General features: G+C 38.8%; 1 protein-coding gene across 4 annotated transcripts in view; it reads left to right on the forward strand.

The window, feature by feature from the left end:
* The window catches only part of TRAK2 (trafficking kinesin protein 2), a 35,971-nt gene extending 20,790 nt beyond the window's left edge, over positions 1–15,181 (forward strand). For all 4 annotated transcript variants that reach the window (XM_063317992.1, XM_063317995.1, XM_063317993.1 and 1 more), the window contains 11 exons: positions 1,559–1,637; positions 2,238–2,368; positions 2,492–2,566; positions 3,916–4,053; positions 5,956–6,032; positions 7,086–7,289; positions 7,879–8,177; positions 8,920–9,192; positions 10,276–10,375; positions 10,710–14,223; positions 15,070–15,181. In XM_063317992.1, coding sequence (XP_063174062.1) covers positions 1,559–1,637; positions 2,238–2,368; positions 2,492–2,566; positions 3,916–4,053; positions 5,956–6,032; positions 7,086–7,289; positions 7,879–8,177; positions 8,920–9,192; positions 10,276–10,375; positions 10,710–11,382 — 2,049 coding nt within the window. In that variant the 3' untranslated portion in view covers positions 11,383–14,223; positions 15,070–15,181. The remainder of the gene's footprint in view (positions 1–1,558; positions 1,638–2,237; positions 2,369–2,491; positions 2,567–3,915; positions 4,054–5,955; positions 6,033–7,085; positions 7,290–7,878; positions 8,178–8,919; positions 9,193–10,275; positions 10,376–10,709; positions 14,224–15,069) is intronic.
* Positions 15,182–16,509: the final 1,328 nt, after the last annotated feature.

Consider the following 16,509-nt stretch of genomic DNA (forward strand, 5'->3'; position numbering starts at 1 on the left):
CCAGCTGAACTGTTCAAAATCTTGCAAGATGATGCTGTCAAGGTAATGCATGCTATATGCCAGCAAATTTGGAAAACACAAGAATGGCCATCAGATTGGAAAAAATCAACTTATATCCCCATACCAAAAAAGGGAAACACTAAAGAATGTTCAAACTATCGAACAGTGGCACTCATTTCACATGCCAGTAAGGTAATGCTCAAGATCCTGCAAGGTAGACTTCAGCAGTTCATGGAGCGAGAATTGCCAGATGTACAGGCTGGGTTTAGAAAAGGCAGAGGAACTAGAGACCAAATTGCCAATATCCGCTGGATAATGGAAAAAGCCAGGGAGTTTCAGAAAAACATCTATTTCTGTTTTATTCACTATTCTAAAGCCTTTGACTGTGTGGACCATAACAAATTGTGGCAAGTTCTTAGTGGTATGGGGATACCAAGTCATCTTGTATGCCTCCTGAAGAATCTGTATAACGACCAAGTAGCAACAGTAAGAACAGACCACGGAACAACGGACTGGTTTAAGATTGGGAAAGGAGTACAGCAGGGCTGTATACTCTCACCCTACCTATTCAACTTGTATGCAGAACACATCATGCGACAAGCTGGTCTTGAGGAATCCAAGGCTGGAGTTAAAATCTCTGGAAGAAACATTAACAATCTCAGATATGCAGATGATACCACTTTGATGGCTGAAAGTGAAGAGGAACTGAGGAGCCTTATGATGAAGGTGAAAGAAGAAAGTGCAAAAGCTGGCTTGCAGCTAAACCTCAAAAAAACCAAGATTATGGCAAGCAGCTTGATTGATAACTGGCAAATAGAGGGAGAAAATGTAGAAGCAGTGAAAGACTTTGTATTCCTAGGTGCAAAGATTACTGCAGATGCTGACTGCAGTCAGGAAATCAGAAGACGCTTAATCCTTGGGAGAAGAGCAATGACAAATCTCGATAAAATAGTTAAGAGCAGAGACATCACACTGACAACAAAGGCCCGCATAGTTAAAGCAATGGTGTTCCCTGTAGTAACATATGGCTGCGAGAACTGGACCATAAGGAAGGCTGAGCGAAGGAAGATCGATGCTTTTGAACTGTGGTGTTGGAGGAAAATTCTGAGAGTGCCTTGGACTGCAAGAAGATCAAACCAGTCCATCCTCCAGGAAATAAAGCCAGACTGCTCACTTGAGGGAATGATATTAAAGGCCAAACTGAAATACTTTGGCCACATAATGAGAAGACAGGACACCCTGGAGAAGATGCTGATGCTAGGGAGAGTGGAAGGCAAAAGGAAGAGGGGCCGACCAAGGGCAAGATGGATGGATGATATTCTAGAGGTGACGGACTCGTCCCTGGGGGAGCTGGGGATGTTGACGACCGACAGGAAGCTCTGGCGTGGGCTGGTCCATGAAGTCACGAAGAGTCGGAAGCGACTAAACGAATAAACAACCACAAACGTTGAATATACTCCAGAGTGAACTTTTTGTTTCACAGAGAATGGAGAAGAAAGAATGTATTTACAGATAGTGTTCATTTTAAAATTAATGGAACTCTTAACTGTTTTTGAAGGCATGCCACCTGAAGACTGAAACCATGACATATGAAGATAAGGAGCATCAGCTGGTCACAGACTGTGTTAAAGAAATCAGTGAGTATTCTGATCACGTCTTCCACAGAGAAGAGATCTTTAGGTACAAACCCATTTCACCTTCATACCTCCAGGTTTAAGCTCTGTACCATTCTTAACTTCACTTGGTCCTTCAAAAGAATTGAGGTATTTCGGGGTCCCTCCAGATATAATTGAATTGCAATTCATACCATCCCACATAATTGGCCATGCTTGCTTGAGTGTGAGGGTTTGTAGCTCAAACAATTAGCAGGGAATAGGTTCCCTAATTTAAAGCTTTATATATTAATTGAAGTTTTTAAAGATTTAAATTATATTTTTTTCCTATCAAATTCAGTTCCTCTTACCTTTTGTCTGCCAATCTTTAAATATGGTTATTAATTGCAAATTCAAGTGAAGTGTTAACAACCTTTGCAATTAAGTAGGGTATTAAAACCAGAATGCAGCACTGGCTTTAAAAACTTGATTAATGGAAAATCCTAGTTGTTGAGATCTAAGATTCAAGCAGGCACAGTTATTCTGGCTTATGCTTAAAATAACTTTATTGTGTGAAAGGCTTTAAGGAGTTTGTTGTTCACTGCTGTTGTCTCAGCTAAGCAAGTATCCTGCTATATATCTTAGAGGAAACAAATGCTCAGATTGCAAGAATGAGTGAAGAGCTGATGAGGAAGGATGAAGAGCTGATTCACTACCAGGAGGAAATTTCATTGCTTTTATCTCAGATTGTTGATCTTCAGCATAAGATCAAAGAGGTATGTGTGCTTAGAGTTCTGAGAAAGGAAATGTTGAATGTCAAACAGTTACTTGCATTAATAAGTTATTACTTCCAACAGTGTTCATTTAAGATTAAATAACCATGTTTTGTATGCCCTCAGCATGTAATTGAAAAGGAAGAACTGAAACTGCATCTACAAGCTTCTAAAGATGCCCAGAAACAGCTGACAGCAGAGGTATTGATGCCATCTATTTTCCCATTTTTGGTGTAGAGAACAAATATGGAAAAGAATAAAATGGGAATATTTTATGTGAGAATATGTAGATTTTTGCTGAATATTGATGGAGAATTTTCTTGTGTACAGCTTTGATTGGGATGCCATTTATTTTGGTTTGGTTTGAAAAATGAAGAAAAAACAGAATCTTAAAAAAGACTCCATATTAATTTTTATTCCTTGTATAAATATCTTAGATTAATTCCAATTGCCAGAATATTTTGGCTGAAATATTTGAAGGATAAAGAATCCATAAAACATACTTCATACGGCTCATGGTGCTATTCTGTATATGTTTGTGCTGAGGCAGAATTCACTGTGTTGGTAACGCTAGGCTTCTGCAGGACTGATGAGTTGCTCCACTGCCACGGAAGGGTATGGCATGCCTATGTTGACTACTTCCTTGAGAGGCTTTTAGTGGTCCCTGAAGTATGGCCAGAAGACCTTGGAGGGTCTCAAGGTGGCATCAACCCTTCAAAAGACTGCAGCTAATTTGTACCTTATGCCATGAATCTAGCACACAGACCTGATATTCCATACAGCAGTTGTGTCAGGATTTAGAGTGAAGAACCACACTGAGACCAGAAGATTGAGCTCTGGTGTTTATTGTTCTACTCTACTAGACGGAATCCTGCTAAGCTGAAAGGCGGTAGCAAACTCTACCAGAAAAAAAACCCAGAAGCCTCAGGGGGGTCTTTTCTGACCTTCTTGGCTGGGAGCCCAAGAGATTCCACACTGCGCATGCGCTTTTCCCCCTGGAGAGGGCCCCCCAGCAATCTCCATAACAGGTTGTAGGTTTGTAGCCTTACATGTTACATGCAAATAAATGTAAAGCATTACTTTAAAATTACAATTGTATCCAATCATACCATCTCCAGTTTCACCAAAATAGATTCCTCCTCTCTGTGGCAGCTTCTCATGTCCCCCTAAAATCTATTCCAGCAGAAAACAAATACACTGGACAAAAGAAAGCCCCCCTGGGCAGTGCTGGGTGTTGGCCTTCTTTGGAGGGATACTAGAATAATTTACATAGCATTTCTTTTGCCTTAGTTAAGTTTTTTTAAAAAACGAAGGGACAGCAGCTGTTAACATGCTTCAACATGCTTAAAATAGGTATTTCATTAGTAGAATGGTGGTTTTGTAATTTCTAGTTTGTCCATCTTCTATTTATTATATCAGTGATTGATTAATGTGTGATTTCAGAAATGCCCCATTGGTAATAGTATTTCTTTGGCTTATATGCAGTTAGCTTCTCCAGCACCTTTTGTTCTCACGGCTGAGTAAACGAGTGTCCTTTTATATTCTTGTAGCTGCACGATGTACAAGAGCGGAATGTGGAATGTCTGGGGATGTTGCAAGAGTCGCAAGAAGAAGTGAAGGGATTGCGCAGTAAAGCTAGCCAGTCTGCCCTTCTCTGCCGACCCCAGTTGTGTGGAGCATTTCCTGTGGTAATATAAGCTTTCTGACTGTAGCAGATCTCATTATTTAAGCTCTTCGATCCTGCCAGTATGTTATAGGTACAACGAAATTTCAAGGGCAAACTAAAACTGATTGTTCTTCAGAAGTATAAGAGAAAGTTGGCACCAGGGATCCCTTCTAAATTTAGCTTCTTTTTCTGTGTCCTGCTTCCTTTTGTATTAGCTGAGTAACTTACTTCATTTGGAGAACAAAGAAGGCAATATTGAACAAGAAGGACTCTTGTTTTGAGGCTACTTTCCCTCTTCCTTAGTTCTGTTGTTGCAGGTTGGAAGGAACACTGTGGTCTTTGTGCTAGAACTGCAACTAACATTGGTGTCCACCACTTCTTTCTGACCTTACTTTCATTCTAATAGGCTGTCCTACAAACTTCTCAAATAGTTTCGTTTCTGCTTTGTGCTAGTTTCTATCTTCTGAGGGAAGAGGAAGGAACAGATTATCTGGACAGATTTTTAGTCATCTGTTTGTTAAGGGTGTCTATGGAAATAATATTTGTTGCTTTTTCCTCTTCTTTTAAGAAAAGAATAGTGGGAACACAGTAGTCTTTGGAAGCTACGCCTGATCTGAACTGTAGTATAGTTTGCCATGACATTACAACAGACACGTAAACTTTGAAAATACTCATAAATAAAAAACTGGAAAAATTACATTTTCTCATCCTTGTGTAAGGATATATTAACATTATTTGCCATTTTTCTACCTAGGTGTCCTGTTGCAATACCTATTAATTTCTTTAGGCTTAGAACTAAATACTTCAAGCATTTATTGTGAAGAAATACTGGATGAAAATTTTTCTTCCTGTATAAATAGACTAAGCAAGAGACTTACTCTTAATAAGCTGGAGAATCAGAATAACATCAGTAGCACTGTGGTGGTGCAAGCCCCACCCCTCACCCCTTTTCTGTGTGTGTTGTAACATTGCACACATACCTAGGAGGGGTGAGCTTATGTCAAGAATGCCGTTCTGATGAACATGGCCAGTTCTTGTGGATATGCCTGCTATTAGGAATTACCTCATTCCTTCATTACTATAGGAAAAACCTCAGTATGACTGTATTATAGAGATTAAACAATGAATTGCCAAAGTAGTTCTGCAGACAGGCTGTCAAGATCACTTCTGAATGGTTTTTAATAGAAATTTTTTAATGAGAGCATTTAGAAAAATGTCTTTGTTCTGAATTATGATTGTCAATCACCTTGGCACCGTATACATTTTGTTAGGACATTTTGCCTGCAACTGAGCTTTATAAGGAGTCCTCTAGCCGTTTTAGACATGTACATAGCGCATTAATAGGATGATGAGGATGAGGAAACTTTCAGATGAGAATGTACTGAACGTACCCCTCTTAGGGGGAGATGGGCGGTGATAGAAATGTGAAAAATAAATAAATAAATAAATAAACAAATAAATAAATAAATGTGCTGATTTCCTGATTTGGGATGAAGAGGTACTTGTTTTGTCCTAATTGGAGATTCCTCCAAAGAAGCAATGTTGTTGTAGCTCCTGAATTATTTTGTAAAGGGAGTTGTTTTTGTACTTCAATATCTCCTTTTCTTAGTTGCTGGTGAGAATATCAGTTCTAGAAAAATAATCTGAGTGGCCAATTTGTTAGAGAAGCTAAAATAATGGAAATTCACCCAGGTTTTGAAAAGGAAATGATTTGAGTTCAGAAAAGAATCTGTAGTTACCGCTTAGCCCTGCATCAGCATGGATTGGTACAGGTCTAATATGTAAATGCTATCTTAAACTTCAGACGTAGGCTTCATTGGCACATTTTCTGGGTAGTATTAAGCTGACTAAAAAAAATCAGGTTACCATTTTATCTGGGTATACCTTAAGAAACTTGTTAATTCCCACTGTCTTAAACTTGAAGGAATCCCTGGCAGCAGAAATTGAGGGAACAATGCGGAAAGTGCTAAGTTTGGATGAGGAATCACTGACTAAACAAAAGTAAGTGCAGCTCTCATTTTTTCCCCCTTAACCCACTTTGCAGATTCTTCTGTAGGAGTTCTTCCCTGCTATCAGTATAGTATTAAGATGAGTTGATATAGTTCCACATAAATATCCAATATTATTTTATAATAATAAACTATATATTACTTTTGTACATATACTCAAGTATTTTCAAACTATTACACAATTTATTAATTCTCTAATGTATAACTTGCTGAATATAAACTAAAATTATGTCCTTCAGTAAGGTTTCAGGGCTTTTATGCTTAATTCATGCTAAACTCTGAAATATTATTCCATAACATTTTGAGATAAGAACATTGGTATGCAGTTCCAGTAATTACAAGGCTAGTTTTCTTTCATTAGAAAAGCTACCAGCTACATTTTTATTTTCACATTTTTTCAGGGTATTCGTTGGTGCGGTATATAAGCTAATTGCCCCTTATATGAATCCCACTAGGAAATTCTGAAATCATTTTTATAGCCTTTTACTGCATGTTTAGGAGAACATTTGCAATCATTTTCTTAAGCTTTCTTGGCATTTGTATATATCACACAGCTGCTTCTCCATCCACAGGTTAACTTAGGAAGCTCAGGTGCAAGGAGCTGCAACCTAGATCCTTCCACATTGGCCCATTATCTCTCAGTGCACAAAGTGAACATGTTGCTGTAACTCCCAGAGGGTAAACAAGTGGGTGGCGTGAGGCCTGTCCATCAAAAGTGAGATGGTGAAAGGGGAAGCACAAGCATCACTTTGTATACATTGCCCCTGTTCTGGTTGCAAAGGCATGCAGTATGTTTGGTACCACCCAGTCAATTCCTTGTCCATCTCTTCTGAGATGGGTGCTGTTCCAGCAACTGGGGAGGGGCTGAGAAGAAGGAAGATGATAACAGAGATACCTTTTGTGCATACTTAGAATGAGCTAAAGAATGTATTATTGGTTGGTTTCTAATGGTGGTTTTTAATACCAGATGAAATATATGTCAACCTCTTCCAGAAGGGGCTTGCAAAGCCTTTTTGTACTCATTGTCTTTTTCTCTTTTTTCCAGGATTCAACAGAAACGTGTATTTGATACTGTCAAACTTGCTAATGATATGCGTGGCCGTTCTGCGTCGTGTCCTGTTTCGCTGTCCATTCCAGGATCGAATCGTTCAAGTGTCATCATGACAGCAAAGCCTTTTCATTCTGGCTTGCAACATGTGGAAAGAAAAGTACCTCGACCTCTAAAGACCAGTGCAGAGGATGTTTCCAGGTAAGGAAACAGCAGTGTTTGAGCTTTGATTGGCTGGTTGGATTCTGCACTACTAGCTTTTTATGGGGGTGCGGGGAATTGAGGGCCGGGGAGAAATTTTCTTTTAAGCCAAATTTTGCTTTTTTTCTTATATGCTTTATTTAATATATATGTGTATGGATGCTGAGTACTACCAAGTAGAAGGACCAAGAAGGCTGCGTATAACCATTTTCTTATTAATGTTATGGCTGCCATGGGAAACATTTTCATATATTATACTTCAAATAGTATAATAACGTCAATTTAGAACATAAGCAACAAAGAAAAGGTTACTTTGCTTACATTATACAGATTTCCTTCATGGAGTCTTCACCCAAACTCTCCTCACTGGATGGAGACGGCTCAGTTATGAGACAACTGGGACAGGATGGAGTTTAGTACAAATCCCTTACTACTAGAGGAGCAATTACTTTCTTTGCCTACAGCAACATGTAACATTATATATGGTTCTGAATCGTCTACAAAAATGAGGTTGGCAAATTGTGCTAAAATACTGGACGATACTAGTTTATGACCTATTGATACAATATTTAATTTTGTATTTTAATAGGGAAACTCAGAAGCTGAGCCCTCCAGATGTCCCTTCAGAAGATGATGTAGCCACTGCTTTACATAGACTTAATCTCCGTTGTCAGAATTACTTGAGTGAAAAACGGTTCTTCGAAGAAGAATGGAAGCGTAAGATACTTTTGCTGGCTGACCAGAAAGAAGAACTCACTGGCTGTAGCACACCGGTAGAGAACTACCTTTCACTGAGAAGCAGTTCAGAACGTGCTGACTCCTCTGGATCTTCCAGCAGCCTGCGTTCCCTTCTCCCAGAGAAATTGCAAATCGTCAAACCCCTTGAAGGTAAGGCGACCACAACCTTGTTTTCAGTCTCCAGTGAGCACAGCTCTTCACTGCGAGCCTCATAAGGCTGTCTGCAGGTGGCTACTTTACAGCCAGACAGTGATCCGGCCTCAGGTTCAATTAGCTGATCGTTCTTCTTCATTACCTGTTAGACTACTTCCAGATATAAGTTGAGCTGTCCCACAGAGAGGGTGTTTGGGTCTGTTTCTGATTACTTTTCATCCAAATTATATATTAAAGGGAAACCATTGAATACAATTGTGCGCTTTTGGGTATCTCTTCCTGACTTACCTCAGCTGTTAATCCTTGTTACATAGCTCTGTGTCTCATACCCAACTCCATGTTATTGAAAATAATCCATGTCCAAGCAAGTTTTCACAATGGAACAGAAAGAATAAACTTTTGTGGGAGTTAACAAGCAAAGAAATTGCTGCCGTTTGGTCCATTAAATGCTATCTAAATATTCACTGAAGGAAAATAAATGAATGCAGATAGTGTCTTTGTTTGCCTAGCCCAAACCATAGTTTTCTGCTTCAAAGGAAAACATCTCAGATTTAAATCTGAAGGATCCACAAGTGGGAGGGACCTTGCTACATTTGCTACTCCCTTACAAAATCCCGTCAACATTATGTTCAGTAGCCTCCAGCTCCCAATTAATACTTCTTTAGTGGGCTGCCAAGTATTAAGACACACGTGAGAAGTGTGAGAAGGCCTTTTGTGATTTGTATTCCTTCCTCTCTAGGCTCTCAGACCCTGTTTCATTGGCAGCAGCTGGCCCAGCCTAACCTAGGCACAATTCTTGACCCTCGCCCTGGTGTTGTCACAAAAGGTTTCACACCACTGTCTCAGGAGGACGTCTATTCTCTTTCTGATTTGGAGGAAGATGAAGAAGGGGATGAAGGGATAACCTTCCAAGTACAGCCCTCTCCATGGGAGGAAAGTAAACAGACAGTGCCAAAGTCAGTGCCAGGAATTTTCCTCCCACCTGTTAAATTAGCAACAGTTCCTCTTACAGGTAAGGATTTGTAGCATGACCGCTGCAATCTTTGTTGAACTTTCTGACCACCTGCTCTTGTATTTCTGCTTCAGTGACTTCAACAGATCAATTTTTATTTATTCTTGTATAGTGTGTGATCAGTCCTGTTAAAGCAGTTCAGTTCTTACAGGAAGATACATATTCTTGAAGAATGTGTGGAATCCTATCCCACTGGCATGAGGGAGGTTCTGAAAACACACTTCCCAGAGTCTCTTAAAATCTATATTCAGAGAGTTCAAAAACCCTCTTGGAGTACAGTACACTGTTGTGTGAGGAGCTGCGAGGATTCCTGCCAAATTAGGCAGAGATACTTTCAGTGAAAAAGCTTATTGCAGGAACTCTCTTCCATTAATATAACAGAGGCTTATATATATTTAAACTTGACAATTTTTCTGTGTACTTTTGTAGAAAGAAACAGTAAAAGATTAACCTTACATTCACTCAAGGATAATGGTTAGTACAGTAAAATAGATGGTGACAGTGACAATCTTGAGCTGCTGCTGAAGTAATGGTCATTATATAGAGTGACCGTGAGATTGGCTGCTCCCTCCCTTTATTTCCCTCTACTTGATTTAACTGTAGATTTATCTTGGCATGGTATTTATCTGTCATTAATACTAACAAATACAATTACTCAAGCTCTTGAAATTGATGTGAACAGAATCTTTAAGCACTGTTAATTGCAGAAGTGTTCAGTTCAGTTCAGTTCAATTTTATTACGGTCACTGACCAGTACAAGATATTGCAGAAGTGTAATTTGGACCAAAGAGGAGCTGTAGAATGCTTGAACACGCTCCCCATTTTTATCTATGGTTAACAAATGGGGAAGAATATATCAATTGCATTCCTAGTTGCCATATTCACAACAGCCCATTCTAAAATAGCAAATGTTGTGTTTAAGAATCATATTAGAAAGCTGAATTGAAATAATGTAGATCATGTTTTCTTTCATCTATTTGCACTGAATTACTAAATTTATTACACATTAATTCAGTTTTTCAGTGGCCTGCTAGAATATTTTCCACCTCCTTTTCATCATATGTGTTATAATTTGCCTTGTAGCTTCCAACCCAGGAAAATGTCTTTCATCTACAAACTCTACATTTACTTTTACTACTTGTAGAATACTTCACCCATCTGATATCACACAGGTTACACCCAGGTAAGGAGGTTTACTATTACTCTTAACAGTTGGTTATATTCAGACAATCTGGAATTGAACATTTTCTTGATAAACAGACTACAGTTTATGTATTTATTAATTAAATTAGCAACATTCACATTTAAATTTTTTAGAAAACAAGGAAAATAAACAAGGAAAAGCAGATAAAACAGGTATGTACCGTATATTGAATTCAGAACCTAAAATTGGTGTGGCACAGAAGTTCTGATCTTGAATACTGAGAGGTTTCTCCTTCCTTCCCCCCTTTGCACTTTCTACAAAAATTGTTAAAAACAATATTTAATGTGTTTTATTTTCTTGCTCTGTTTTCCAGTGCTTTGTACCCTCCCTTGTGCTCTGGAAGTTCTAGCAGTACAAGCAGTGTAATTACAAGTTCCCCAGCCATCTTGTATAAGCATAGTATTGGAGAATTCCTCACTAACAGAAGGGATTCAACTACCACCTTCAGTAGTACTAGAAGTTTAGCAAAGCTTTTGCAAGAACAAGGCATCTCAGCCACGGTCTACAATAGTCCAGCCTTGGAGAAAGCACCACTGCTTCATCATTCCAAGACACTTGCTGTACCTTCAACACCTCCAAATTCTCCTTTGCATTCCCCCTGTTCTTCTCCTCTGCCTTTTGAGTCTCGAGCATATGCGTCTGAAAACTTTTTGGCCTCTCGACCAGCTGAAACATTATTACATGAGCTGTATGGACACAAATCCTCAAATCCTTCTGATGCAGGACAGCTGAAGATGAATCTGGTGGAGAGGTTAAAGAAACTGGGGATTGCTAGAGCTGTCAAACAGCCTGAGGCCGGGGGTAATAGAAGGAGTCAGAGGGAAAATAGCTGTCTCCAAAGACAAGGCTCAGGAGTGTATGTTAGTGCAGGCAGCAATTTGATGGGGGGCCTGAGAAGAAACCACAGTCTTCCAGTCTTGATCGGAGCACTTGCAGGCCCAGTAAGCACATCCTCCACAACAATGGGGGTCCTGAAGGAAGACTGAACTATTTGGCATGGGATATTCTTAGCTGGGAAACAATACAAAACGTTTGGAAATGGGAAGGTAGATTAAGTATAAATGGATGTGTTAAAAATAAGGTTGTTGAATGATAAAGGTACGTGGTTAAATGGGATGTGGGAGACTCAGCATAAGAAGAAATAGTAAAATTTAAGAAAGGAAAACGTAGAGAAAACCAAAATTTAGTCTTGAGACAACTGAAAAGACTTTCTGTCATGATTAAAAGGAGGTAATGCAAACAAATATATTTTCTACCATTGATATTAAAAGAACAGCAAATATCTATGCAATTTTATTTTAGAATATGTTTTATTGCGTATCATCTAAGAGATCCTTGAATATAAGTAGAACATCTAAAATTATATATAATTGTAAGGAAGTACATACTCCAGGCAACAGGTGCAATCTGTTTATAGAGAAGAAATCAGCTTAATTTTAAAATAGAAAGATTGGTGAAATATTTGCTCTTTTACTAAACAATCTCACACAGTCGGAGAAAATCTAGGAGTGCAAAATTACAATGTATTCTGTTGCACAAACAAAAAACCTCAGTGTTTAAAAAGGAACCAAGTCTATATGCTTTATGGAGGTTATATATACATTTGGGAAGGATATATTTTGCAAGCAAGAAGGTAGTTGTTATTTCTACGTGTGGCTGTATTTGGAAGATATTCAGCACATTAAAGTTGGAATAATCTTGGAGAAAATTCCATACATTGGCAACACAATCACTAGTTAATAAAATTGCCTCTGGGAATATGTATGTTACAAAAATAGTGTGATAACGATTTTCTGATTCTTGGGAAGTTTTCAGGGAAAATATCAAAGAGATTTACAAAGTAATATGCCCTGTGTTAATGTGTAACAGGATGACAGCTATTATTCAAGCTGCAGTAGACAATTACCATTCATAAATAATTAAATCTAATGTTTCTGAAGCAATTTTGGGATGGCAGAATTTTGTGTTTCACAGAATGAGCACAGTGGGATAGCTCTAAATGTGAAATAGAAGCAGGAAGGAGAGAAAAAGCACAAGCGGCCCAGATTTTTCTTCTTTTATACTTGGATCACTGAAGCAGAAGATTCTTAAACTACACCCCTCTCACTTGATCATTTAATTGTTGAGCAAGAATACTTGCAAAGAGTGCCATGAGTGCACTGAGCTGCTTGACTGGTGGTCATGATGAGCAAATGCTTGTAGCCACCTTGCCATAGATCAAGCAGGAGATGATGATGATAAAGGCTGTATGGTTTGAAAATTAAGCACAGACAGTGACTAGGTGATTTAACCTGTGGGTTTTATAAGGCTGTTCTCTATATACCATAGGGTGCATCCAGAAGCAGTAAACAGACTGGATGTAACAATATGGTGGCTTTATATGTCAATGTATTCAAAAGTAAGGGGTTTGTCCCCTTGAATAGGCATTCTAGATGAAGATTTGGAAGGATTCCTTTAAAACAAACATTTTCAAGACTGCAAACAGCCATGCAAGTAGCTTGTCAATTCAATCTTTTGATATCAATCAATGAGCTTGGCACCACTGGTTGCAGCTACTAAATAATAGTGCTTGTAATTAGCAAAAATGTATTTATTGTAAGTTTCTATATACGGGTTAATTCTATTTAAATTCTATTTAACTTTTTTTAAAGCTTGTAAAATGCATTTCCTTTGTGATGTTTAAAAACTTTGCTTTCCTTGGCAAGATAAATAAAAGGGAATATTTAAATTTAGATTCCAAAGCAGCCTGACGTACTTTTACATAAACAGAGAAAAACTTGGGTAATGAAACAGTAACTTTTCTTCAAGATAATCTGCAATAACCACAGGGAAACAAGCACAATATTTCAGCTACTGTGGATTTGATGTATGTCAGTTTTACGCATTATGTAAATTCTTCCTGCATCATAGTAATCTAGAATGAACATTTCTAATTGGATTTCATATATTAGTCTTTTTTAATTATTTGTACTTGCTATCAGTGGCAGAAGAAGACCTCGTAAGTCAGACGTCGTTCTTTCCAACCATATCCTATAAAAGTTTTGTAAAACTATTCAGTAAATACATGTTTATTTGAAGTAAACTTTTTTCCTTTTTTCCAAGTATAGATTATCTAAAATGTCATATTCTGATTTTTTTACTTGGGGCTGGCTTACATTTTTTACTTTCTCTGTCACTAATGATGGTGCAACTAGTAGCAGAAAAATCTAAATCTATTTACCCCAAAAGTTAAAGTGCTGGTTGTATAGCATGCCTAAAGGTCCTCCTCTAAAGAAAATTAGCTGGGAGCTAGAGGAGCAGCACTTTTGTGCCAAAACTCTTTAAAGAAATGAGCCTGGGGTATAGAAAACAGATGAAGAAATACAAATCAATATAGTTACCAGAAATACATGACTATGGAACATCCCAGATAGCTACTGTTGTAATGAATGAGCTATCTGGCAGGACTGATACAGCTAACCAGTATAACAACCCTATGGGAACCTTTGAAGCTTATCATGATCACTTTCATATATACTTTGATACCATACTTGAGTGCCAACTCATCATGAAGAAATAGATGCTCTTGCCGTATAAATCAATATAGGTAAATATTTCATTATCTGAATTCTTTATATGTTTGATCAACAACATGTATGCTTCAGTCTGCTCCTTGAATGAAAATAATGCTTTTTTAAAAAACCAAATATATCTATTTTAATATGCATATACAGATGAATCATTTTTTTGTTCAGGCAAAACTTGAAATGCATTTCATTTGAGGAAGAAATAATTGTAATCCAACATATAATAAAAGATATTATCTCTTTTTGCCTTTCCCCTTTGTTGTTGTTTATTCGTTCAGTCGCTTCTGACTCTTCGTGACTTCATGGACCAGCCCACGCCAGAACTTCCTGTCGGTCAACACCCCCAGCTCCCCCAGGGACGAGTCTGTCACCTCTAGAATATCATCTATCCATCTTGCCCTTGGTCGGCCCCTCTTCCTTTTGCCTTCCACTTTCCCTAGCATCAGCATCTTCTCCAGGGTGTCCTGTCTTCTCATTATGTGGCCAAAGTATTTCAGTTTTGCCTTTAATATCATTCCCTCAAGTGAGCAGTCTGGCTTTATTTCCTGGAGGATGGACTGGTTTGATCTTCTTGCAGTCCGAGGCACTCTCAGAATTTTCCTCCAACACCACAGTTCAAAAGCATCTATCTTCCTTCTCTCAGCCTTCCTTATGGTCCAGCTCTCGCAGCCATATGTTACTACTGGGAATACCATTGCTTTGACTATGCGGGCCTTTGTTGTCAGTGTGATGTCTCTACTCTTAACTATTTTATTGAGATTTGTCATTGCTCTTCTCCCAAGGATTAAACGTCTTCTGATTTCCTGACTGCAGTCAGCATCTGCAGTAATCTTTGCACCTAGAAATACAAAGTCTTTCACTGCCTCTACATTTTCTCCCTCTATTTGCCAGTTATCAATCAAGCTGGATCCATTTAGTTTTCATGGCAAGAATACTGGGGTGGGTTGCCATTACCTTCCCCAGGGATCGCACTTAGTCTGACCTCTCTGTCATGACCTTCCCATCTTGGGTGGCTCTTCATGGTTTAGCTCATGGCGTCATTGAGATGCTCAAGCTCCAGCACCACGACAAGGTAACGATCCTTTGCTGAAGCCTTTCCCCTTAGAGTGCACATTTCTTAAGTTTACAGTCTGTGACAGGTTGCTTTTGCATATTATTTTATCCCACAGTGGAACTGAAGCTTAATAATAAAAACAGTAAAAACCTGCCTTTTTACACATTTCTGTTGTATCGTGTTTTCTTTTATGCATGATTAATTTTTATTTAAACAATTTACACCTCTGTTCCTAAAATGGAACTAATGGCAGAAAAAGAATCACCAGTGTTTAAACTAGTAAATGAAAACATTTGACAGTCTTAAGAGTCAAATGTTTCTCAACCAGGGTTCCTTGGAACTCTAGGGTTCTTCAAGAGGTCACTAGGGGTTCCCTGGGAGATCGTGATTTATTTAAAAAATTATTTTGAATTCGGGCAACTTCTCATTAAAGAGGTAAGTTTCATTCTTTATTTTTCATTTAAGAACACTGTTAATGCATATACACAGGCCTACACATGAATTAATTAATTTTGTAACTTGTGGCCTGTATTTGACCCTGAATGTACAGGGGTTCCCCAAGGCCTGAAAAATATTTCAAGGGTTCCTCTAGGGTCAAAAGATTGAGAAGGGCTGGTCTAGACAAACAATCTTGATCATAAAAGATTAACAATAAAAAAGACTAATTTGAACCAAGCACTTTCTTGAAGTGACAGATTTATATATACTGCTTAAAACAATACTATGTTAATTCTTTGTTGGTGGACCATTCCACACAGTGGTGACAACTACTGAAGAATTAGACTATGGATGGCCATCAACCTTCATTAGTCTGACCATACGTCCCGTTATGAATGGGACAGTCCCGTTTTTTTAACATTTCCCGACTGTCCCGTCATTTTAATATAAATGTCAATTTTGTCCCGTTTTTTAAAAACATTGGAGCCATTATTGGGAAAAGCAGGAAAAAATTGAAATTGAAATTGAAAAGGCTGACTTGGCAGTAGTTCTCAATCCGGTGGGAAACCTAGAGCGGGAACCGCAGGAACAGCTGATCGGCAGTGAGCAAGAGGGAGAGTCGCTGCTGCCAATCAGTGCAGTGGAAGACGGTTGGAAAAGCATGCCCAGCAGAAAAGAAGCCAATTGGCTCTCAGGCCAAAATGGGAAGAAAATAAAAGGGCGTGCCAGAGAGGAACAGGTTGTCGGGGACAACCATTCACTAGACTCCTCTGTTCCTGTCCTCCTGTCCCAGCTTGCCACAACCCTCAGCCCTCCTGCACTTCTCCAGCCTCCTGCCACCTCGTTCCTGTCCTCCCGTCCCAGCTCGCTGCCACCCTCAGCCCTCTTGCAACCTCTCCGCCCAACGCCACCCCTGCACCAGCCTCTCCAGACCCAACCATTGCCGCACCTCCCCCTCCTGCACCTTCCCAGCTTACTGTCGATAATTTTTTTTTTCATCTTTTTCGTGAATATGGAATATTACATAAGTTTAACCCCGTCCCATTTTGCCATCC

This window comes from Candoia aspera, chromosome 1 (assembly GCF_035149785.1).
Source record: "Candoia aspera isolate rCanAsp1 chromosome 1, rCanAsp1.hap2, whole genome shotgun sequence".
Classification (NCBI taxonomy): Eukaryota; Metazoa; Chordata; class Lepidosauria; order Squamata; family Boidae; genus Candoia; species Candoia aspera.